Consider the following 25,616-nt stretch of genomic DNA (forward strand, 5'->3'; position numbering starts at 1 on the left):
AAGCAAAATCAAAGGAAATACAAATACGCAATAAGACAAGCCAAAAGGTTGTACTACAAAACCAAAATAGGGCCTGACTTCAAAGACACAAAAAAAAAACTATACCAACTCGTGAACAAACTATTAGACATCACCTCGGTCACCACAACCAACACAGACATCCCACCTGCAGACAAACTTGTAAACCTACGCAACATGCTACCTCAAAACATCACTGTCATCGAAAACTTCATCCAGTGTCTGGACCAAACCCCAGGTGAATACCCAGCGGACAGACTCTGGACTAACTTCGCTTCCCTCACTGCTAAAACAGTCAACCAAGTGCTTAACAGGTTCTCTAAGACTCGCTGTAAATTGGATACCTGCCTCAGTTACCTATTAAAATCCATTCCCCACCGCTTCATAGAAGACCTCACATCCCACTTAAACTACATGCTCCAACATGGTCTCTTCTCTAAGGAAAACGGCAACATCCTACTCACACCAATACCAAAAGATACCAAGAAAAAAACAGACGATATCACCAACTACCGCCCAGTAGCCTCAATCCTACTGGTAGTCAAACTGATGGAAAGCATGGTAACCAAACAACTCACAGATTACACAAACCAATTCACAATACCACACGAATCACAATCAGGATTCCGCTCCAACCACAGCATCGAAACAGTACTAATCACCCTATTAGCCAAATTCAAACAAGAAATTGCAGCAGGCAAAAGCGTACTTCTCCTACAATTCGACACATCTAGTGCGTTCGACATTGTGAACCATAACATACTATTAAATATCCTAGAATACTTCGGGATTGATGGAAGTGTACTTAACTGGATCAAGGGCTTCCTAATGACCAGAACATACCAAGTGAAATCGAAATCTACCATATCAACACCATAGATAGCAGACTGTGGAGTACCTCAAGGATCACCACTATCACCGCTCCTCTTCAACCTGATGATGACCCCACTAGCCAAGTCCCTATCCAGTCAAGGCCTCAATCCTTTCATATGCGCTGATGACGTCACATTGTACATCCCTTACAAAAATGATCTAACAGAAATCACCAAAGAAATCAAACTCAGCTTAAACATCATGAACTCATGGGCCGAATGCATTTCAACTAAAACTTAACACAGAAAAAACCCACTGCCTTATCCTCTCATCCCAATATAATACAACCAAACCCACCAACATCACTACCCCAGACTACACCCTCCCTATCTCAGACAACCTGAAAATTCTCGGAGTAACAATCGACTGAAACCTCACACTAGAGAGCCAAGCGAAAGCTATAACAAAATGTTTCATTCAATGTGGAAGCTCAAACGGGTGAAACCTTTCTTCTCGAGGGAAATATTTCACAACGTGGTGCAATCCATGGTACTAAGCCATCTAGACTATTGTAATGGAATATATGCGGGATGTAAAGAACAAATCATAAAAAAAACTCCAAACTGCACAAAACACAGCAGCCAGGCTTATATTTGGAACAACTAGATTCGAAAGCGCAAAACCTGTACGAGAAAAACTACACTGGCTCCCAATCAAAGAACGTATCACGTTCAAAATCGGCACCCTGGTTCATAAAATCATCTACGGCAATGCCCTGAGATACATGACAGACCTTATAGACCTACCAAACAGAAACACAACAAGATCAACACGAACATACCTAAAACTCCACCACCGAAGCTGCAAAGGACTCAAATACAAATCAACCTATGCATCCAGCTTCTCTTATATAAGCACGCAACTATGGAACGCACTACCAATCGCCGTGAAAACAACATATGACCACCTAAACTTCCGGAAACTCCTAAAGACTTACCTATTTGAAAATGCATACCCTAACGATCCAACCTAAATGCCTTAATCCCGCAACACAACAAGATATAAGTTCGTACTGGACATAACCTAACCCTTCCTTATAAACCCCAATGTGCCTCTCACGCTTGATCATTACCCTACCATTAACCTAACTTTGTATTTGTTCATACCGGTATTGGCGATCGCCTCTACTGTACAATGTAAGCCACATTGAGCCTGCAAATAGGTGGGAAAGTGTGGGATACAAATGTAACAAATAAATAAATAAACCCTTAAACGGATATGCCCATTCTGGTAAATATTTTTACTCGTATGTTAAGCCCTGTTCTAATCTACTTATTGCTAGTTTGCATTGAAATTGGTACTTGATATGTCATTTCTGTTAAGTTTGACATTTTGCGCCAAATCAGGATTATATAACATGAGGATAAATGGTAATATTTAAATAAATAGGTAATTATGCAGTTCTTAAAAAATAAAAAATAAAAAGTCTCTTTATGATGAATCCAGAATTAGTCCCTAGAATAAAATTCTTAATTGTACCTTATTTTTGCCATCTACATTTCACCTGGAATTTGAAACATAGCATATCTGAACAGTCCTAACATCAGTATGCCAGTTTATATTTATTTCAGCTCTCACTATCTTGAGAATCGAGAACAGTTATCAAAGCCTTTATAAAATAGAATTGATTTATTTGTAGTTTGTATTTTTCAGGGTCACTATCAGTGAAACTTCTTTTATTTTCTGCTTGGTACCGTTGGCATGAACTGCTGCTTTTGACATATGCTCCATATGGCCAAGTACCTGGTATTGAGTTATGCTTTACACCTATAGAAGGTTAAAATCATATGATATAGATCAGTATTCATCAAGGAACCTTTTTACTAAGCTGCAGTAAAAAGTGGCCCTAGCCCTAGTCATTCCTGCATGGTAAGGAGTTATTCCTGCATGCTAAGGTCACTTTTTACCACATGGGTAAAATGGCCAATTTTTCTATTTCCAGCATTAATGACCATGCGTTAATTTTCCCATTAGTGCATGAGCACTTACCTATACCTATTTTTAGGCAGTAAGGACTCACATGCTAACCACAAGCTAATGGGTTAGTGAGCGGATATGTAGCTGTGCTAACTGATTAGCACACGCCTACTTTCCGTACCCGACACGCTGCATGCCAGAAACTCCCCCTTCCGCACACTCCAACCCACTGGCACAGAGCAACTCATTCATAAATGTGCTGTGTTAAAATTAGGTGATGCCTAAAATACATTCATTTAGGAGTGGAGTTCATGCGAAGCATAGTCACAATTTAAGTATATATTTTATGGACTATGCATATATATTTATACCTGCACTCGATCATGTGTAATGTCTGTACCTTCATCTAGGCATGTTTTGTGCTACCATTTCTTAAAGACGCATAAGTGCATCTGTATCTTTACAAAATAGGCACCTTTCTGTCCTATTAAGCTAGGCACCCTGTTATAAAGTCACTCTAAGTGAATACATCATATACACAGTTGCAGCCACCTTTTGGTTCCATTCTCTATATGCCTGCTTAGTTCTGTCTTTTTGATGACATCACCAGCAGGAGCTTGAAGAAACACCATTGATAATTCAGCCCCTGGTTTAACTCAGAGACTGTATCCCTATTACCTCTCTGAACTGTTACTTATTCCCCAGCTATAGCATTGTGCTTCCAGTCTCATAGTTACCCATCAAGTCCTCCTCAAGTCACTGCTAGATTAGACAGTACTTGTAAGGCTGCATACTATACTGGCACTTTAGAATTCCTCACCATAGAAGTTCAATGTTGGGTTGAAAACTCATTTTTCCTTGGCTTTTAGTGGAGCACTAGTGAAAGTCAAATGGTGGTTACTGGGAGGAGTTTAGGCTTCATACCAGAGGCGTAGCTAGGTGGGGCACAAGGGGAGCTGTCACTCCCCTAAACGGATTTTGAGAGAAGTGGCGCCTATGTGCACTGTTCCCTCTAAGCTGCGTGGCTGCGAACCTGGCTCACTTCCCTCCCACTTCTCTGTTGCTCCAGCCCAGCGGCAACAGCAGCAAAACAAAGGACAGCTATCGCTGGGCCACACTGTATAGCCAGTCCCTGCCCCTCTGACATCATTTCCTGTTCTGGGGCAGAGCCAGCAGCCGCAAATCTGCACAGTGTGACCACTCAAGGGTGTCAGAGGGAGGGTTGGAGAGAGGTCAGACACTTCTTGGAAGGATCAGACACTAGAAGGAAGGGGGCAGGCTCTGAGACAGATGTTGGAAGGAAGGAAGGGTCAGAGAGAAGGGACAGAGTCTGGATTAGAGAGCTGCATGGGAACGGGGTTTGCGGGAATCCCGCAGGATTCCCACAGGGACGGAAGCAGTTCTGTGGGGTTCCCGCGGGGATGGAAGCAGTTCTGCGGGGTTCCCGTGGAAGTGTAAGCTACACCTGCACCAGCCTCTCATCTACCGTGTACCAAGTTCTTTGAGTGCTGTCTCCTCCTCCTCCTTGCTTTAACAGCACAAATGTGGAAAGTCTTCCATTAATGAGGTGGTAGAGACACAAATGATGATGGAATTCAAAAAGGTGTGGGATGAACTCAGAGGATCTCTAATTAGAAAATGGAAGTTATAAAAAAACCTAACCTTAAATGGCTGCATGTGTGTGGATGTGTGAAGTAATGCTTAGATTGCAACTCTGGCTGTGATTAACTAGGGCCAATACCGGGCAGACTTGTATGGTCTGTGTCTAATATATGGAAGTCTGGTTTAGGATGGGCTGGAAAGGGCTTAGACAGCAACTTCAGTGGCTGGAACATAAGGACAGTTCTGGACAGATTTTTACGATCTGTGTCCCACAAATGAGAAGACGCATAGACTGGAGTGGAACTCCAGCAGTTGGAACATAAGGATAGGGCCAGATAGATTTCTATGGTTTATGTTCCAGAAACACAAAAGAAAGACCATAATCAAGTATATAATATCACACTCGTTGATTTAATCATGAATTGATAATGAGTGTGACTATTGGGCAGACTGGATAGACCATTCAGGTCTTTATTTGCTGTCACTTACTATGTTACAATTAATCCTCTTTGCTCCCAGGCTGATGAGCAGACCTCAGCTCTGACACAGGCATGAGCATCAGATGTCACTTGTCCTACTGGTGCATGCATGTTGTGACCTCTCAGCACACAGTGCCAGTAAATCAGAGACAAATCTTACATGTGCACACCAGAGTGTTCCAAGTTTCAGCTTCCATTCCTTCCTTACCTACAGTGCTGTGGCTCAAATCCAGAGAGAGACTGAGGGAGCTGACTGGAATTTTCTTTTATGTACCATTAAATTCTTACAGTGATGGGTGGGGATGGGTTAAATTCTTGTGGGGGACGGGTGGGGACGGGTTGGGATGGGTTACATTTTTGCGGGGATGGATGGGGATGGGTAAGATTCCAGTGGGGACGGGTAAGATTCCAGCAGGGACGGGAGGGGATGGGTAAGATTTCTGGCCCTATATAACTCTCTAGTCTTTGTCCCACAAATGAGAAGATGAATTGGCTGGAGTGGGCTTCAAGGGCAACTCCAGCAGTTGGAACATAAGGATAGGGCCAGGAGGACTTCTATGGTCTATGTCCCAGAAACGCCACAGAAAGACCATAATCAAATATATAATATCACATTCACTGTTGATTTAATCATGAATTGGTAATGATTGTGACTATTGGGCAGACTGGATGGACCAATCCGGTTTTTATCTGCTGTCATTTACTATGTTACTATTAATCCTCTCTGCTCCTGGGCTGATGCGCAGGCCTCAGCTCCGACATAGGCATCAGCATCAGATGTCACCTGACCTACTGCCGCGTGCATGTGGCGATCTCTTAGCACACAGTGCCAGTGAATCAGAGAAGTCTTACATGTGTGAACCAGAGTGTTCCAACTTCCGTTCCTTCCTTGCCTGCAGTGCTGTGGCTTAAACCCAGAGAGAGACTGAGAGAGCTGACTGCAATTTTTTTTATGTACCATTAAATTCTTGCGGGACTGGGTGAGGACAGGTTAAATTCTTGCGGGGACGGGCGGGGATGGGTTAGATGCCCGGCGGGGATGGGTTAGATTCCCCACGGGGACAAATGGGGATGAGTTGGATTCCAGTGGGAACGGGCGGGGACTGGTTGGATTTCTGTCCCCTTGCAACTCTCTGGTCTGGATGGAAGAGTCAGAGAAGAAGGGTTAAAGAGAGGGGGCAGATGTTGAATGGAAGGGTGGAAAGAGGGGGCAGAGAAAGAGGGTACACACTAAAGGTGGGGAGAGAGGCATACACAGGATGTAAGGGGGAGAGAGGGAGAGCAGATGCTGGATGAAAAGGTAGTCTCTAAAGGGGTTGAGGGCAGATGTCTTGGAAGAGGGGGAAGAGATGATAGATCAGGAAGGAAGGAAAAAGGAATATTGTAGGATGCTGGACATGGGATGAGAAGGAAGACGGGAGATGGTCAACAAGGGAGAGTAAGAAAACAGGGGTACTGGACGTTGGACAGGGATGAGGACAGAGAAGGGGGTATGCTGGACATGGTAGATGCTGGCATGGAAAGGGGAGAGGGGCACGGAGGGATTCTGGATACGAGGGAGAGTTGGGTGAACAGGGAGATATGCTGGATGGAGGTAATGGAAAGAAGACATCTTGGATGGAGGGTGGGCAAAAGAGAGAGATCACACTGGTCAGAGGAATGACAGTAGAGAGTGCTGTACAGAAGGGAGGAAAGAGAAGGTGCTGGAAGAAAACTGGGAAAGAATAGGATGAAGAATAGGAGGCTGGGTGAGGGAGATGAAAAGCTGTAGTTAGATGTGGTTAAAATAGAAAGAAAGATTGAAGACTGAATAGTAAGAATGAATAGAGAGGCAGAAAAATAAATGAAGGAAAGCTGAAAGAAAAAGCTCAAAGTCTTAGATGGATATAGAAGAGGAAGTGAAGAAGACAGGAAGGGAGAGAAGTGGCAGATGGACTGAAAATCTTGTAATTAAAGTTAAGAAAAGCCAGAGGAAAGCAGAAACTGAAGACTGGGGCAAACATGATTGGAAAGAAACAAAGCAACCAGACAACAAAGGTACAAAGAAGAATTTTATTCTTAATTCATTAAATGGAAAATGTCAGTTTTACAGTAAGCTTACACTTCTTTCTTTATATGTTGCAGAGTGGAAGGTGCTGTTTCTCTGTCTGTAGTGTTGCTTTGCAGGCAGATTGTGGCTTCTTGGGGTTTGTTTAATTTTTGTCTACGCATTCATATTTTAAGGTTGCAGTCACTTGTTCTGTACTTGGCAAGTATCTATTTTTGTTCAATGTTTGTGACCGATGGCAGTTACTACATAGAGTTTCTATTTAAGCATGTGTAATAATTCAGCTTGTTCAGCTTCCCAACAGGCATATTGATGATCTAATTCCCACTGCAGTATTTCCTGTGTTTCATTTTTCTAGATAAGGTCTTTGTTGTGTTACTTCTGTAAATTAATGGTGCTACAGTAAAGTAGATTATGTAGGTTCTGAGTGACTTTTGTAGGCTTTGTATTACAGGTACAGTGGAGTCTCACAAATCTGACCATCTGGTTTATCCATTAAAACCCAGATGATGTCATTGTGGCTTTTTTCCCCGGTGTCTCTTTCACTGGAGGGGCAGCACCTATTTCTGTTTGGCTTTGCTACTGAGTTCCTGCTTTCACTTCAGCACTTTGAGGCCCTGCTTTCACTGCAGGATTTAAAATGTACATTTTCTATGTATTTTCATTGTATTCCCTGTAATCCGATGTCACTTATCTGACAATTTATTTATTTTATATCATTTATACCCCACAATTTCCCACCACTGGCAGGCTCAATATGGCTTACAACATTTAGTTAACAAACAGGAAAGTACAATTAAAGGAAAGTGATATGTGGGGCGGAAAGGTTCAGGGTTAAGAGAAAGTAGTTAAGTCCACAAGATCTTTAGAGGAGTTGGAGTCCGGGAATCACAGAGGCAGGATGGGATCTTTAGGGTAAGCTTGCCCAAATAAGTAGGTCTTGAGAGACTTCCTGAAAGTCAAATGATCTTGAACCGTTTTTACAGATTTAGGTAATATATTCCACAAACGAGTGCTGATATAGGAAAAGGTGGAAGCATATGTGGTTTTATACTTGAGACCAGAACACGCAGGGTAATGGAGGTTTAAGTATGAACGAGAAGTTCAAAGCGAATTCCTCGGTGGTAAGCTGACAAGGGCATCCATATATACTGGAGCTGCTCCAATGGGTCGGTATGTTTACGTTGGATAATCGAGACCCTCTATTGTACTTCACAATATGCTTGGAACAACATACCTTGTTCTCTGTGCCTTGGCAGAGTACAGGAGTGTTCCTGAAATGTTGCTACTAATTGAGTTTCTTCCAGGTACTTGTGACTGGATGAGCCACTGTTGGAAGCAAGATTCTGGGCTAGATGGACCATTGATCTAACCCAGTATGGCTATTCTTATGTCCCGTTGCGAGTGTTGTCACAATCGTGGCTAAAGAGTGGCGTGCTGGAGCTGCTGAAGCACAGCAGAAGGGCCAGGTCCAGTGGCATCAGTGCTGCACTCTTCAGTAATGATCCTGACAACACTAGCAGCAGGAGCACAGTATGAACTGACAGTATGAATTGCAGCTATATGGTAAAGAGCCAGCATGGGCTCTAAGTTAGAGAATGTGAATGGTAATTGACTGCAAATAATTTGCTTCATAGTTCAGGAAAGATTCAGTGAAAAATGTTATGACAATTCTTAACATTGTGTTACTAAGCCTGTATACTTAGATGGAAGCTGCCACTGTGATTATTAGCTAACTAACCATGACAAAAAGTAACATCAATTTTTTTAATGTGTAATGCCTTTCTCCACTACTAGGGAGTATACACATGCTCGTACTATTTCCTGTGTTTTCCAAATTGACTTTCTCTGGTCCACTGTGATTGCTGCTGGTGTCTATTTTACAAGTCTGCTCTCCTTGACCTTAAAACCTAGCTTCACCTCTGCTGCAGACCAAAATATCTACCATTTTCTTAGTACTATTTTTGTCTTCCCTTTTTCTATCAAAATGTTGTATGTTTTTTCTAAGAGTTTTTAATTTGTATTGTTGTAAATTGCTTTGACTTTTGTGGAAGAGCAGTATAACAAATCTATTAATAAAAATAAACATATTTTACCGTCTAAAGAAAATCTGCACTCTTCAAGGGCATTGCTTGTTTGCTCTTCTGCTTTGATTTCCATGACTCTTGACCAGCTCCATCTTCTTGATGACATCACTATCAGAGGCTTGAAGAGATGCTGAACACCATAGACATTGTGCCAAAGGGGCATGCTCATTTGTTTCCCCTTGGTGTGTCTTTCGGGCGGCAATATAGTTTGTTTATTGTTGTTGTTGTCTTGATTTATTACAATTATTAGTAGCAGATTGGTGGACAGAATCTTCTTGGTCCTTTGCAATGAGAAATGCATTTTAATTAACTGAAATACGGTTGCTTGCCACTGATGTACTGCTTCTTAGTTATGTCCTCTGTATGTCTGTGATAACTACAGATTGATGGTAAATTAGTAGTGTTCTGATTTATAAACAGAAATTGTCACTCTTCAGTATTACTATTGATGTTCTAGAGATTTAAGAAATAGTTTGAGCATCTGTTGTTGATCACATAATGCATCTCAGACTTTAATATTGCTAACCTGTTGCTGGAAATTGAATTTGATCTGTCTCGTTAGGTGTTAGTTCACAATTTGTCTACATGAGCAAAATTCCTTTAGCTTCTTTTGCAGGTGACTTCAATAGTGATATATTTGCTGTTGGGGTTTAGCAAATTATGACAGTGCCTATCAATGGCAGGTTTATAGATCAGATCTGGGGTTTTTTCCTTAAATTGCTGTATGAGTCAAATAATAGCACAGTGATTAACGGCCTGTTCAATTCTATGGTCAGGTCATACAGTGGTGAACGTTTGTCTAAAGTTTAATTTGCGGAAGATTGATCCTACTAAATTTGCATCTGTGGCCAGTAACAGAGGGAGATGATTTGATTAGGCCTTGGTGAATGGATTTGTAGACGCCTGGTTAGGGAAAGTGCAATCATCTGTTGACTTTGATGCCTTGCCATTATGTTTATAAAATACTAAAATATCCACTTGCTAATAATGGCATATATGTGTGTGTGTTTTTCACTTCAAAAAGTAAAAAGAGTTAGAGTTCTAGGCAATTTCCACCTCAATTAAATGACAAAAAAGAGCAGAAAAAAGAATCTACCATACAAAATATAAGCAAAATACTTGTTTCAACCTTCTCTAGAAAATATTGATAAATGTAAGTTGTAAATTGTTAATTTTAAAGGAGCATCAATAGTAATTAGCTTGGATAGTTATAGGACTAAAACTAGAGATGAGCTCTTAGGAGTCCAAACTGCTCACATTCACACACCATCTTCATTGGCTATGGCAACAGGTTGACTTGGATTGAACTGGAAGGGTCTTTTATATCTTTGCTCATTGATTCCATTTCATCAGGAAAGAGCAGAATATTTTCCAGGGTATCGACAACAGCGAGGCGATTTAAGTTTGGTTCTTAGGATAAGTACTTCTCTTTTTTGTGTGTGTGAGATTTTCCAGCAGCAACATCTATAATTGCCTTTTGATGTATTTTGATGCATTATTTTATATCCAGTTTGATGATTAAATATGTTATCAATGGAATTTGGAATGTGTATTAGTGGTTCTGTCAGGTTTTCCTTTGGCCACCGTGGATGCAGTTTTATGAACTGAGCACATTGCATCACATCATTTTATGTAATTTTTTGGATTTTTTATTTTACACTGTACTAGTAGCTAACGTAATGCCAAGAAGTGCAGAGTGATTCACTTGGAGTGCAGAAATCTAAAGGAGATGCAACAGAAGGCGTCTCTTGCAGCTAGCCTGCATATCGTTCAATTCTTGCAGGGAGTGGGTCGCTTACAGCCTCCCTTTCGTATGCCATCCTTGGAGTAGAACCTTAATTTAGTCCTTTAGGCTCTTCAGAAGTCTCCTTTAGAGCCACTCTGGAAGGCCTCCTTGAAAGATCTTACACTAATGACAGCGATCTTGGTGATTGTTGCGTGAACACATAGGGTTTCTGAGCTTCAGGCTCTCTTGTTGGGATCCCTTTCTAAACTTTTCAGAGATGGGGGGTCTCCCTGTACATGGTTCCTTTATTTCTTCCGAAAATGGCATCCGCATTTCATGTCGGCCAATCTGTGAAGCATCCTTCCTTTCTCAGAGAGAGGAGGAAGAGGCTCAGTATTCTTTCTTGAAGCTTCTCGATGTGTGTAGAGTCCTCTTTAGATATCTGGAAACCACGAATGAGTTTCACAAATCAGACAGACTGTGTTTTTTTGTAAGCAGAGGCTTGGCCTCATGGCTTCCAAGCTCACAATTGCAAAAGCAGACTCCTCAAGCCTGATGGGCTCGTTCTACATGGCATAGAGCAACATCCTGGGCGGAGACTACCTTACTGTCTCTGGCAGATATTTGTAAGACGGCGACATGGTCGATGCTGCATACTTTTGCCCAGCACTAGAAGGTGGACATTGTGGTGCTCTCAGAAGCCAGTGTGGGAGTTTGGTCCTCAGAGCGGCGACACCGGGATCCCACACACTCTAGGAATTGCTTTTAAGCCTCCCACAAGTTCTGGAATAGAGGGAAGCTATGTAATTGAAGGAGAAATTAGGTCTTCCCTGATAATTTTTTTTCCATTAGTATATGAAAGCGGTCCACACATTTGCTCGTCTGGTTAGTGTTAGGTTAGTGAGGATAAAATTATTGTGTTTATTCTGAGTTTCTCCTTCTTGTCTAAATAAATACTGAGGAGCTGGACTTGATGTGAAGAGAGATGTCTTAGCTCAGTTTTCAGTGTTCTATCTCCACCTGCTGTTTGATGGATACAGCTATCCTATAGGTATAGCCCTAATGCACTTTATTTGCCCCTTAATGCATGTTAAAGATCATGTTCGTGATTTCTTTCATGGTATGTGGTTATTAATAATTTTGTGTGTGTGTATATATATTTATATTCTACTTTGTTGTGTGTAATTAGAACGCCTTGTCAGTTCTGCTTTTGTTATATTGTGAGCCACGTTGAAAGTGAATCCTATATATAATTGCATCCACAGTCTTATATGAGTGATTCACAGCGGATGGTCAGTTTCCTTGGGTGGATTTCGCGGTTCTTGGTGGCCTCGGCGCGCACCTCTTCATCAGTTCACCCCCAGATTTTTTTTAATGCATGTGTATGGTGCTTCTTCTGTTTGGGGTGGGAAAGCTATTGAATGCTCATTGTGGTATTTTCGGATTGGGGGCACCAGAGACGGTGAAAGGGGACAGTCCTTGAGAAAGCCAGGGAAGGCGAAACATGCATGTCGGACATAGTGCCCCCAGTCCGACGGTATTGGGATCAGTGTTTAGTGGTTTTCTTGTTTTGGATGGAGGAAGCATTGTACATGTGTATGGAGAGGGGTTTGGAGGTGAGCTGATGGGGAGGTGTGTGCTGGGGTCGTGGGGTCTACCTAGGGAGTTTGATTTTTTTTCTGTGAATCACTCATATAGGATTGTAATTGCAAAGAACTTAAATACAAAACAAAGTACGCATCCAGCTTCTCCTACATAGGCGCACAACTATGGAATGGACTCCCAAAAGTTGTGAAAACAATCCATGACCACCTAAACTTCAGGAAATCACTAAAAACCCACCTCTTCAAAAAGGCTTACCCCACCGATCCAACGTAAATCCCCACACCCAGCAACACAGCATAACCAATGATCGTAGTGGACAATTTACAATCTTCATTCCCTTTGACCGTCATGACGCCTGATTCACACCTATCTCATTTCACCACAATATAACCTTGTATTTGTTATCATCCGACTTGGCGAACGCCTTTTACAGTACAATGTAAGCCACATTGAGCCTGCAAATAGGTGGGGAAATGTGGGGTAAAAATGTAACAAATAAATAAATACATTTGAGATAATGTGGGATATAAATGTCATAATTAAGTAATGTGCATTATATTACTGTGGGATGTACCATAATAAAAAAGCATAACTGATGGCTTAACTTGTAATGATTCTGGCAACTCTTTCACAAGATATTCAGCGAATCCTACTTCCACATCTCTTCTCACAGCTTGAGCGTTACCCTATGGGTTAAAAAATAATACTCCATAGCCAACCACTGTGTTAGTGATTAATGAAAACTGAGCATTAAACTGCTCCGTCAGATCTTCGTTGGCACCAGTTGTCTGCATCAGACTATGCTGCCCTGCAGTCAGACAGACAGCAGCATAGGGCTTCGGAGGCAGAGTCCTGTGGTCCGGGCTCAGCATTGGCTTACTCCTAGGGGAACATTTACATAGTAACATAGAAGATGACGGCAGAAAAAGACCTGCACAGTCCATCCAGTCTGCCCAACAAGATAAACTCACATGTGCCATTTCTTGTGGTGAAGGCGGGACTGGGGCATGGTTATCACCTGAACAGAGATGGGCGCCTTTCGCCGATAATGGAAAAAAAGTATGCGTTTGTAGCTAGAATTTAGGGCACTTTTCCTGGGCCCTGTTTTTTCACGAATAAGGCCCCAAAAAGTGCTCTAAATGACCAGATTACCCCCAGAGGGAATCGGGGATGACCTCCCCTGACTTCCCCAGTGGTCACTAACCCCTTCCCACCACAAAAAAATGATGTTTCACAACTTTTTATTTTCACCATCAAATGTCATACCCACCTCCCTGGCAGCAGTATGCAGGTCCCTGGAGCAGTTGTTAGGGGGTGCAGTGGACTTCAGGCAGGTGGACCCAGGCCCATCCCCCCCTACCTGTTACAATTGTGCTGCTTAATGCTTATTAGTCGTCCAACCCCCAAACCCACTGTACTCACATGTAGGTGCCCCCCTTCACCCCTTAGGGCTATAGTAATGGTGTAGACTTGTGGGCAGTGGGTTTTGAGGGGGATTTGGGGGGCTCAACACACAAGGGAAGGGTGCTATGCACCCGAGAGCTCTTTTACCTTTTTTTTTTGTTTTTGTAAAAGTGCCCCCTAGGGTGCCCGGTTGGTGTCCTGGCATGTGAGGGGGACCAGTGCACTACGAATCCTGGCCCCTCCCACGAACAAATGCCTTGGATTTATTCGTTTTTGAGCTGGGCGCTTTCATTTTCCATTATCGCTGAAAAACAAAAATGCCCAGCTCACAAATTGTCGAATAAAACATGGACGTCTATTTTTTGCGAAAATACGGTTCAGTCCGCCCCTTCACGGACCCGTTCTCGGAGATAAACGCCCATGGAGATAGACGTTTTCGTTCGATTATGCCCCTACTATATCTTTCTTGAGATGCGGCGACCAGAATTGAACACAATACTCAAGGTGCGGTCGCACCATGGAGCGATACAACGACATTATAGCATCCTCGCACCTGTTTTCCATACCTTTCCTAATAATACCCAGCATTCTATTCGCTTTCCTAGCCGCATCAGCACACTGAGCAGAAGGTTTCATTGTATTATCGACGACGACACCCAGATCCCTTTCTTGGTCTGTAACTCCTAATGTGGAACCTTGCATGACGTAGCTATAATTCGGGTTCTTTTTTCCCACATGCATCACCTTGCACTTGCTCACATTAAACGTCATCTGCCATTTAGCCGCCCAGTCTCCCAGTCTCGTAAGGTCCTCTTGTAATTTTTCACAATCCTGTCGCGATTTAACAACTTTGAATAACTTTGTGTCATCAGCAAATTTAATTACCTCGCTAGTTACTCCCATCTCTAAATCATTTATAAATATATTAAAAAGCAGCGGTCCTAGCACAGACCCCTGAGGAACCCCACTAACTACCCTTCTCCATTTTGAATACTGCCCATTTAACCCCACTCTCTGTTTCCTATCCTTCAACCAGTTTTTAATCCACAGTAGGACATTTCCTCCTATCCCATGACCCTCCAATTTCCTCTGTAGCCTTTCATGAGGTACAAGTAACAGCAAGATGGGCAACATATCTAATTTTATCAGCCAAGTTTTCTCTGATACCTTTTATGCAAGTGTAATAATTACTAATCTATTAATATAGTTTCTAAAGATTCTGTGGAGCACACTCTAGTTGTACAGCAAAACAAAGGGCCTTGTTTGCTAAGGCGCGTTAGCATTTTTAACACACCTACAATTAGCGCATGCGCTAACTGTGTAGGCGCCTATAGGGATATTGTAGGCATCTACACAGTTAACGCGCATTAGAAATGTTAACGTGCCTATAACGTGACTTAGTAAACAGGGCCCAGAATGAGCTAGCATTAATATTTTGCCACATAACATTGTGAACCTTTGACAGTTTCCTTGAAACTTGCCTGGTAAGAACTGAAGGGCCCTTTTTTAATAGATGGTTTAGCTATGGTAGACTTTCAGCCTACTGTAACTAGTTATGCTAATTGGGATTTTTTTAAAATTATTATTATAAATGTGATGTTTATGCTTCAAGATCATTTCCACAAAAATCCTGAAGTTAAGAGCTGTAAAATTTAAAATCTGCAAGGGAAAAGGTGGTCCCTTTTCAATGCAGTGTCCGAACTATGAAAGTATACATAGGTCTGTAGAGCCCAGATCTGCATTACAGTACATGGACAGTGCCGGGCAGACTTCTATGGTCTGTGCCCTAAAAATGGCAAGGATAAATCAAAATCAGGTGTACATATGATGTATCACTTCATACCATTTGTATTGAGTTTATCTTGTTGAGCAGACTGGATGGACCATACAGGTCTTTATCTGCCATCATCTACTATGTTACTATGTATTACAGTGGTTCTGAGACATCGCTGCAGATTTCTTCTTCACGTAGGTACATAAGCTGTGGTGACTTTGACAGATAGATAAATCTTGATTCTTGCACTGTTGTAGTTCAATATTTTTGTTTCTGAGAAGGCAATGACTCTTAAACTTGTAACAATTATTAGATAAGGACTCTTTAATCCACCCATTGTTCTGCTTTTCTTATATAGATTGTTTCTAGGGTAATGACATTCCTTATGATGTATCTAATTGGGTGGGGCAGGCCCAATCTTTGGTTAGACTCCACCTGTTATCTTAGCTCTTTGCAAACATCACCACTGTTTTATCAGATTCCACCCCAGCATATTTGGTCTGTGGTAATTGTCTTTTAGTCAATCTTAAATTGTGAGCTTCACGTTACAGGGAATGTCTACTGAGTGTGTCTGTGAAGCGCTGTGTATACCTATTAGAGCTATACAAATACAGTTTACTGAACTGCCATTTTATCGTACAGCATCTTATGCATCTAAAAGTTAAGATGGGCATTTTTGATTTAATGTCTAAATCCGATTTTGGACGTTTTGGGAAAAACATCCAAAAATCCAGTAGCAAACATGGCCATTTTCAAACCAGAAGAAGTCCATCTTTTTATTTTGAAAATGGCCATTTGCTAGATGTTTTTGTGCTCACTGCGTCTATCTTTTAGGACCATTTTTTGGCGGGGAGAAAATGTCCAAGGGAAAAACGCACAAAAACAAGCCATTGGGATGTATGGGGGGGGGAGGGCACACAGACATCATATCCCAGCAGAGCAATGGGGTACCTTAGGGAGGGCTGCAGTTGAGTTCACATAAAAGGTCCCAGGTATACATCGCGCCATTACCCCCTTATGTTGTAAGGAACTCTCCAAAAACTTACTGTACCCAACTGTACACCACTACAGTAGCCCTTATGCTTGCAGGTGTTACCTATATGTGGGTACAGTAGGTTCTTGGTGGGTTTTGGAGGGTTCACACTTCCTACCACAAGTGTACTAGTTAAAGTGGGATATTAGCCTGGGTCCCCTTCTCTACAGTGCACTGCATTGACCACTAGGCTACTCCATGGACCTGCTTGCTGCTCTAATAGAACTGGCCATAACATCTGAAGCCATCATAGATGCTGGTATGTAGTTTCTTTCACATCTTTCGGAGTGAGAATCAGTGACCACTGGGGGAGTAAGGGGGAGGGGGTCATACATTAATCCCTGCAGTGGTCATCTGAATATTTAAGGCACCTTTTTGTGGTCTAGTCGTGATTGAAACAGGTCTAGACCAAAACATCTAGCTTTTAGACCTGGACTTTTTTGCTTTATTCCATTATGGCAGAAAAACATTCAAGTTTTGGGACTGCCTCCAACACGCCCCTTCTGATTTGCAAGCATTACAGAGAAAAACGTCTTGTCATTTTTGAGACGTTTTTCTCTTTTGAAAATGAGTCCCTAAATATTTCATTGCCGTCTTGGCCATTACTTTTCTCATATTGACATCATACATTACAGTTTCTGTCCAAGGTCATGTAAGATTATGTTTAAACAGTGTCTTATCTCACTACTTTTAGATGTCGCCGTGTACTGATAGCACATCATTTTGATGAGGTGTGGGACTCAGCAAATTGTAACAGAATGTGTGATAACTGTTGTACGGAAAAATGTAAGTAAATTTGAATTTTAATAGCATGCAAAATTCAATATTTAAGCAAATTAAACTTTGTTAAGATGTTAATAATAACCCTTAAAATTTCATTTATACACAAGCGTGATAGTATATGAAGCAATGACTTGTTTATATGGGTCTCAATCTCAAATGCAATTGAACTGGAAAAGTATCAAAAATTTTGATTTGTTTTTTTTTTGAGAGAAGTAATAAGGGATGGCATGAGGATTTACTTGCCAAAAACTTTACATAGGCAATAGCTTAGTGACACAGCTCCATGGAGTAGCCTAGTGGTCAGTGCAGTACATTGTAGAGAAGGGGACCCGGGCTCATATCCAACTCTGGTACACTTGTGGTGGTAAGTGTGAACTTTTTAGTGACGTTTAGTACAAGAAGCTCTAAGTAAATAATATATATCTAGTAAAGAAGCACAATAAAATACTATTTTCCGACTCTAAATGTAGCAGCCCATTTATTCTGTATGTCTAACAATTTTGATCAGTGAGGGATCCTTTTACAAAGGCTTGCTGAAAAATGACTTGCGGTCTTTGGGTGCGTGCCAATCCTTTTTTTAGCGTGCCTGTAAAAAAGGCCTTATTAAAATTTTACCCGAAAATGAACGTGTGGCAAAATGAAAATTGTCGCGCATCCATTTTGGGTCTGAGACCTTACTGCCAACCATTCACCTAGCAGTAAAGACATGGTAACTGGGCAGTAATGACCTACGTGTGCCAAATGCCACTTGGCGCGCGTCCGTTAAGCACGCCCGAAAATTAAAAAATATTTTTCAGACGCACATATCGGACACGCGCCAAAAATGAAATTACCGCTAGAGCCACACGGTTGTCGGGCAGTAACTCCATTTTGGCGTGCGTTGGGCGTACATAGACGATTACGTGGCTTAGTAAAAGGACCCCTGAGTATTTTGTTGACGTACACCATATGTAGCTAGCAATGTGAATGGATCAGCATTCCTACCAGTTCCTGAATGATAAAAGATCAGAAATGTAGATGAAAGTGAAAAGTTTTAGGCCTTTGAATGACACAAATTCTTTTCTCTTATTCTGTTAAGCATTTGCTTCTTTTCATGAAATGTATGGAAACACAGTCAAAATACACGTAGCATCACACAGTTTCCTCTATGAGCTCTTTAAGGGGCCCTTTTACTAAGCAGTGCTAAGAAGTGGCCTGCGCTATCCCAAAAAAATATCTTTCACGCACACTAAGGCCACTTTTAGCACTGCTGGGAAGTGGCCGATCTTTCTATTTCGGCAGTAATGGCCACGTGCTAATTTTCCCATTTGCGTATAGCCATTAGGGTGTGAGCACTTATCGACACCTATTTTGTAGGCGCATGCGCTAACCATGTACTAATTGGTTGGCGCATGGCAGTTCAGCTGTGCTAACCGATTAGTGCAGAACATGCCAACTCTCTACCCCCAGACCCGCCCCAGCTCTAAAAAAATAAATAAATAAAAACTATTTTTTAGTGTGTGAGTAATGTGTGCAAATGGAAAAATCACAGTGGGATATCTGAGCGCACCCCGAGAGAGTGCTTTTACCACAGCTTAGTGAAAGGGCCCCTAAGTTTGCACATTGGGAATTTATTTGATAATCTTACATTTTTCAAATTCAAAAATTAATTTGTTCAGTGCTTGTAACAGAACATAAAACATTAAATAAAAGAGCATGCGGTACCTGATGACTTATCAAAAACACTTAACAAATTGTGCAATCAGATAGTAATAAATTAAAATTATGCGTTATAATTTAATCCAAAACATACTGTATTAAAAAGCTTGAGAAAATAATAAATCACCAAGTTATTTCCTGAATAGTAAATAATCCCTTTCTAACAGAGACACGTGAAGAATTCCACAGCCTTGATTCAGCAATAGAAAACACACAATTACAGGTTATGCAAAATGAGTCACCCTAAGTGAAGGGTAAAGACTGTTCTGATCAAAGATGCTGAAAAGGGTTCATAGGAACCAATAAATAAATTGGGCCCCCTATTACTAAGGCACGCTCACGTTTTTAGCGCGTGCTAATGTGGGCGTGCTAAACGTTAGCGATGCCAATGCATTTATGCCTCTGTTTCTTTATAAAATACTAGTAGAAATCATGGTAACATAGAAGACAGGGTCATTATGCCTACTTGAGAGCAGGTGTACATGTGTATTAAAATAACACATGAGCGTCAAAGGCAAGATAGCGTCTGAATAGGAAGCACAGCTCTTTGATCCTCTCCCACCTTAACTTCTTGGAGTCTTTCTCTGGAAATTTTTCCTTAATCTATGCCTAGCGAAGGGGAAAACAGAGGGCTTACCCTGCAGTCCTGTTCTTCCTTTGGTAGGACCGATGGATCGATTTGAGGTCCCAAGCACGAGCTTGGGGCTGGCATCTTCACCGTGGGAAGGAGCGGCGGGAGGTGAGTCACTCCCCCACTTGAAGCGGATCTCTCCAGCCCTGAAATGCAGATCTCTCCGATGATGCCTGCAGCCTTGTTCAGGGGTACTCCTGGACCTGCATGTTCTGAAGAGGGTCTGCTAGTTCTAGTTGCAGGGGCAGACCAGAGCAAATGAATACGAGTGTAGCAGCACAGGAGAGTGCTGCTCGAGTTTCTGTCGGTGCTCAAGGAGCCGGTGTTGGACTGGGCCAGTGATGGATTGCTGGTACAGCCAAGTATGTCTTTGCTGCCTGCAACGCCCGCTATGATTCAATATGGGATGCCTTGGTGAGTTTGGAGGCCTCTTTTTCTAACAAGATTTCAGCTTTAGTGACTCAAACCCAGTCTCTACCTTGCAAACTTGCTGATATAGTAAGTAAAATACAGCGTTTGGAGTCATTTGAATCATCAACTAAGTCTGAAATGTGAAACGTAGAGGGGCAGTTTGGTCTAAAAGAGAATTTGATGTTACAGAAAAGAATTGAGACTTTAGAAAATCAGCAGAGATTGAAGACACTGCGTTGTATCAGCTTTCCTAAGTTACCAGCTATTGCTCCCTTATTACTTTTAAAAGCTATCTTGCTGAGTTTTTGGAAATACCAGAACAATCATACCATCATGCCCCCCACCCCCATGTCTAGAATATATTACTTGTTACCTTATACAAAGAAACCACCAGAACAGTTAATAGCGGAGGAGTCTGATGTACCTTTTGATCATTTGAATTTAACTCGGACGATAGAAAATGAAATTATGGGAGTCCAGACAACTATGTTGATTGTGGACTTTGTTCTAACCCAGACCAAGATTGGGATTTGAGGATGTTCTTTCGTCATAGGCAAAAAGTATTTTTAATCGTAGAATTTGAGTTTTTCCTGATATTTCCAGACAAATTTAATGGAGGCATCAATCTTTTTTGAAACTTCATCCACATGTTTTGCAGTTAGGGGATATATTTTGTCTTAATTTTCCTTGTAAATGTGTGGTTACATTAGTCAGTTAAACATATTTTCTGTGAACCTTCTCATTTAGTGACTTTCTTGGACTCTAAGCTGGTGTTGGTGGTTGTGGGAAGGGACTTGGTGGGGGGGGTGGGGGTGCTGAATGAAGATTTCTGCTATGTGGGTCCTGCCTGAATATTGCCTGGGACCTGCATCATTCCCCGAAACCAGCACATGTCCATTGAAAGCTGGATATTTAATGCCAGTGCCCAGACTTGCTTATCCATTCTGCCTGGCAATGATGACAGACTCACAGGTCAACTCTGGAATCTTTAAAAAATTGGCATTATGTTGGCCACCCTCTATTCTTTATGTACCATGCTTGATTTTAAAGACACATTACAAATTACGAAGAAATTTCATACTAATAAAGGATCTGCAGTTTCATTTTATAAATCTGCTATACTCTGGGCCTATAGTGTTCAGTCCAGGTGACTTGCTGCACTTGTCAGTTTGTCCTATTGAATCTTCAAGGTTCACTAGATTTGTTTGTTGCTCCAACTCATTACCATTAACTACCATTTCTGTCATGGTTCAGTGTCTCCCCCACTGAAGACCAAATCAAAGAATTCATTTAGTCTCTCCACTGTGGCCTTGTCCTAATTTATTCAGATCTGTCGTGAGCTGCTTACTAATAGTTCTTGACTGATTTTCCGTGTAGTTGCTAATTAAAATTTCCATATCAAAAATCTAATATAATTCGCACCTCCAACGTTCTGAAGCTGACTCTGTGGCAGTGAAGCCGTGTAGTGTTCTTGGGTTTGTAATCGCACTCCCGATCACTGCCCCGCCCTCGAGGGAACTCTGTGGTTTCGCTTCTGTTTCTGCAGTTCCTGTGGTCCCGCCCTTCTGCAAACAGGAAATGAGGGCAGGACCAGAGGAACAGCTGAAACAAGCGGCGTCTGTACTTGCTGCACTTCAGTGTTGCCGGACGAGCAGGAGGTAAAACTTTTTAAACAGCAGCTGCCACGTACGAAGGGGCTGGGGCACCCGCACATGTCCTCCTTGCTGTCGGAGGCCACAGAGACCGGCGGAAATGGGAGGAGGGGCCCGGTTAGAGGGGGGTCCTGAGATGAGAGAGGGGGAGGGGTGCTGCGACAACAGGGGGGGGGGGTCCTGAGATGACAGGGGAGGTCCCGAGACGAGGGGGGAGGGGGTATAGGAGGGGGGAGAACATTAATGGTAGAAGGTCATTACCTTGCTAGCGCCCGTTTCATTTCAATGAGAAACGGGCTTTTTTTACTAGTACTATTATATTGTGTAGAGACGTCTTTGCACTGAAGCAGATATTTCTACTTTTCATTTTAGGTTATGAGAATATCGATGTAACCGGTTACTGCAAGGACCTGGTGAAAATAATTGAGCAAGCAGATCAAATGGATGAAAAGCTCACACCACTGAAATTGCTTGACGCTTGGATGGGAAAGGGTGCCTCAAAACTGAGAGTTATCAGTGTTGCTCCTCCAAAATTTTCACGTAATGAAGTAGAAAGAATTATTGCTCATCTGGTTTTACAACAATATCTGAGGTAATTTTACAAAATTCAGATTTTTCATATATATATTTTTTTCCTTTTTGTCAAACATTTGAAAGTTGACATTTGTTTATTTTTAAGTGTATTCTTACAGAATATTAGCAGTTGAGTCCTGTTTGAGGTAGTTATCTCTTTTAATAATAGAATAAAACTGGTTGAAATATATATCAGTTTCTCCAAAGAGAATAGCAGCCTGCCTAACACACTCATAGTTTTATAGGAAGCCTGAGGTTGTACTTTATCTCATAAGAGGAGCTGAGATGAGTGAAAGAAAGGAAAGACAACCAGGAGATGTCATCAAAGGATTTTATTGTGGAGATGACCCAACTCAGCCAGCTTTTAGCATAAATGCCTGCATTAGGAGTCTATAAATACAAACACATAGAAGGGTTGCTAAAAATGTTTAAAATAAGTTTAAACACTTAAAAGAAAACTTCTAACAAAAAGATAAAAAAATAAACTGTGGACAACATGATTAGATATAATAAATAACATCCAAATGGTTTAGTATAATTCAGAACAATAAACATTTTATATCATTAAACCCATAAAAAGATACTTTTTTGAAGTGTTTTAAGCTTTTAAAATATTTTTAACAACCTTGTTATGTTTATATTTATTTATCGACCCTTGATGAAGGCATTTGTGCTGAAACCTTGCCAAGTTGGGTCATCGCCACAATAAAGACCTTTAGTAATTTCTCCTGGTTGCCCTTCTTTCCTTTAGGCCATCTCTGCTTCTCGTGTGGTGTTCATGTGTAGAGCATTTCTTCCTGTTGCTTCTTTTCAGATCTTTACCTGCCAAATTAGTACTAAGGCTGTGTACCACGTCTTCGGTTCAAGGAAAGATGATTAATATGGTGGTGATGGAGCATATACTGATCTATTCTTTGTAACATATGATTAAAACATGATTTTGAAAAAAAACAGGTCCAACACTGATTCTCAACAAAATAAAGTTTAGTTTAAAAGTTCATTCTCAACAAACACTTTTCAAGTATATAAAACTGCACATACAACACAACCATAACAAACTGTTAAACCCTCTACTCTAAATTCAAAGACATCAGTTAAAAATAAATTAGAAAATGTAAAAATGTCAAAGGTAAGAGTGCTTATCCACACAATTGTGTCCAAAACCAAGATAAATTGAGTCAGGAAGAGGAGTTAATCCACAAATATAACAATTTTGTATCCCAACAGAATATTTACTTCAAGTATGTTACTTTGTAGCTGAGATCACTCCCAAGAATATTGATAAACAAGTAGTCACACAAAACTTACAAAAATCAGTTGAGGAAGACAAAATCTGTGAAGATGACTCCTGAATTTCAAAAAGTAATGCAGCCCTTGTATTGTTTTAACATGAGTCAGGTTTCATTGACAAAATGCTTCATCAAGGTAAAACTGTATCAGAAAAAAAACAATAGTTTAAAAAGTAGTCTTAAACAACCTACATAAAAGCAATGCTATACTTATCCATAGCTACTATATTGATGTAGTCAGATGTCAAAAATATGTGCCACTCCAGCACCCAAATATGTCAGTCTGACATCAAGCATTACTTTATAAAATCAATAAACCAAACTATGTTAAATTTCAGACCATTAATGTATCATCAAAACTCAGTCATCAACAAAATATTGCTCACCAGGATATAGAACTCCTTCACTCATTAAAAAAACCTCTTACCATTCTAGCCAAAAAGAGGTATATTATTTAAAACAAAAATTCATCATTCGTCCTACTTTAAGAACCATAAATCATATATTTTGATATTTGTGATGGGAATCTGTTTTGTGATAATTACCAGATCTCTAAAGAATGACTCTATGATCTAAACTATGCTGTACTAGGGGAAACCTCTCCCTATGATTCATTTCATTTAATTCCCCCTATGTACTATATTCCTAATTGTAATAGGATAATTTGAGGGGCATAATCGAAAGGGGCGCCCAAGTTTTCTCAAGGGCGTCCTCGCGAAGGGGCGGGGAAACCCGTATTATCAAAACAAGATGGACGTCCATCTTTCGTTTCGATAATACGGTCGGGGACGCCCAAACATTTAGGTCGTCCTTAGAGATGGTCGTCCCCGTTTTTCATCAATAATGGAAACTGAGGATGCCCATCTCAGAAACGACCAAATCCAAGCCCTTTGGTTGTGGGAGGAGCCAGCATTCATAGTGCACTGGTCCCCTTCACATGCCAAGACACCAACCGGGTACCCTAGGGGGCACTGCAGTGGACTTCAGAAATTGCTCCCAGGTGCATAGCTCCCTTACCTTGGGTGCTGAGCCCCAAAACCCACTACCCACAACTGTACAACACTACCATAGCCCTAAGGGGTGAAGGGGGGCACCTAGATGTGGGTACAATGGGTTTGTGGTGGGTTTTGAAGGGCTCACATTTGCCACCACAAGTGTAACAAGTGGGGGGGGGGATGGGCCTGGGTCCGCCTGCCTGAAGTGCACTCAGTACCCAGTAAAACTGCTCCAGGGACCTGCATACTGCTGTCAGGGAGCTGGGTATGACATTTGAGGCTGACATAGAGGCTGGCAAAAAATATTTTAAAAGTTTTTTTTTTTTTAAGGGTGGGAGGGGATTAGTGACCACTAGGGGAGTAAGAGGAGGTCATCCCTGATTCCCTCCGTTGGTCATCTGGTCAGTTCGGGCACCTTTTTGAGGCTTGGTTGCAAGAAAAAATGAGCCAAGTGCTCATCAGGGACACCTTTCTTTTTTCTATTATCAGCCGAGGACACCCATGTGTTAGGCATGCCCCAGTCCCGCCTTCGCTATGCTTCCAACACGTCCCCCGGGAACTTTGGTCCTCCCCGCGACGGAAAGCAGTTCAGGACGCCCAAAATGGGCTTTCGATTATGCTGATTTGGGCGACCCTAGGAGAAGGACGCCCATCTCCTGATTTGTGTTGAAAGATGGGTGTCCTTCTCTTTCGAAAATAAGCCTGATTGTGGACATTAAATTCTGACAATGATGAACCTCTTCAATAAACTCCAAGCTGTAAAAGTTTACATCCTCTTCATTCCATTATGCCATCTAGAAACACCAAAGTATAATTGGTATAATGGTCTAGGGCCCCAATATAGCTCATCCAATGTAGCAGCAATTAATCCTTCAGTACTGTAAACATTGCGAAATCCATACTGACATAGGTCAAGCTGCTTTCTCTCTAGTAGATACTCATCAAGTTGTCTAAAAACAGCCCTTTCCACAACCTTAACCAACATTTGGCAACAAAGCTATAGGGCAAAAATTACTAAG

General features: G+C 41.5%; 1 protein-coding gene across 2 annotated transcripts in view; it reads left to right on the forward strand.

Moving 5' to 3' along the window:
* The window catches only part of RECQL (RecQ like helicase), a 101,520-nt gene that overhangs the window by 58,948 nt on the left and 16,956 nt on the right, over nucleotides 1-25,616 (forward strand). For both annotated transcript variants that reach the window (XM_030215292.1, XM_030215293.1), the window contains exons 12-13: nucleotides 17,260-17,351; nucleotides 22,113-22,332. In XM_030215292.1, coding sequence (XP_030071152.1) covers nucleotides 17,260-17,351; nucleotides 22,113-22,332 — 312 coding nt within the window. The remainder of the gene's footprint in view (nucleotides 1-17,259; nucleotides 17,352-22,112; nucleotides 22,333-25,616) is intronic.

This window comes from Microcaecilia unicolor, chromosome 9, assembly GCF_901765095.1.
Source record: "Microcaecilia unicolor chromosome 9, aMicUni1.1, whole genome shotgun sequence".
In the NCBI taxonomy this organism is placed as follows: Eukaryota; Metazoa; Chordata; class Amphibia; order Gymnophiona; family Siphonopidae; genus Microcaecilia; species Microcaecilia unicolor.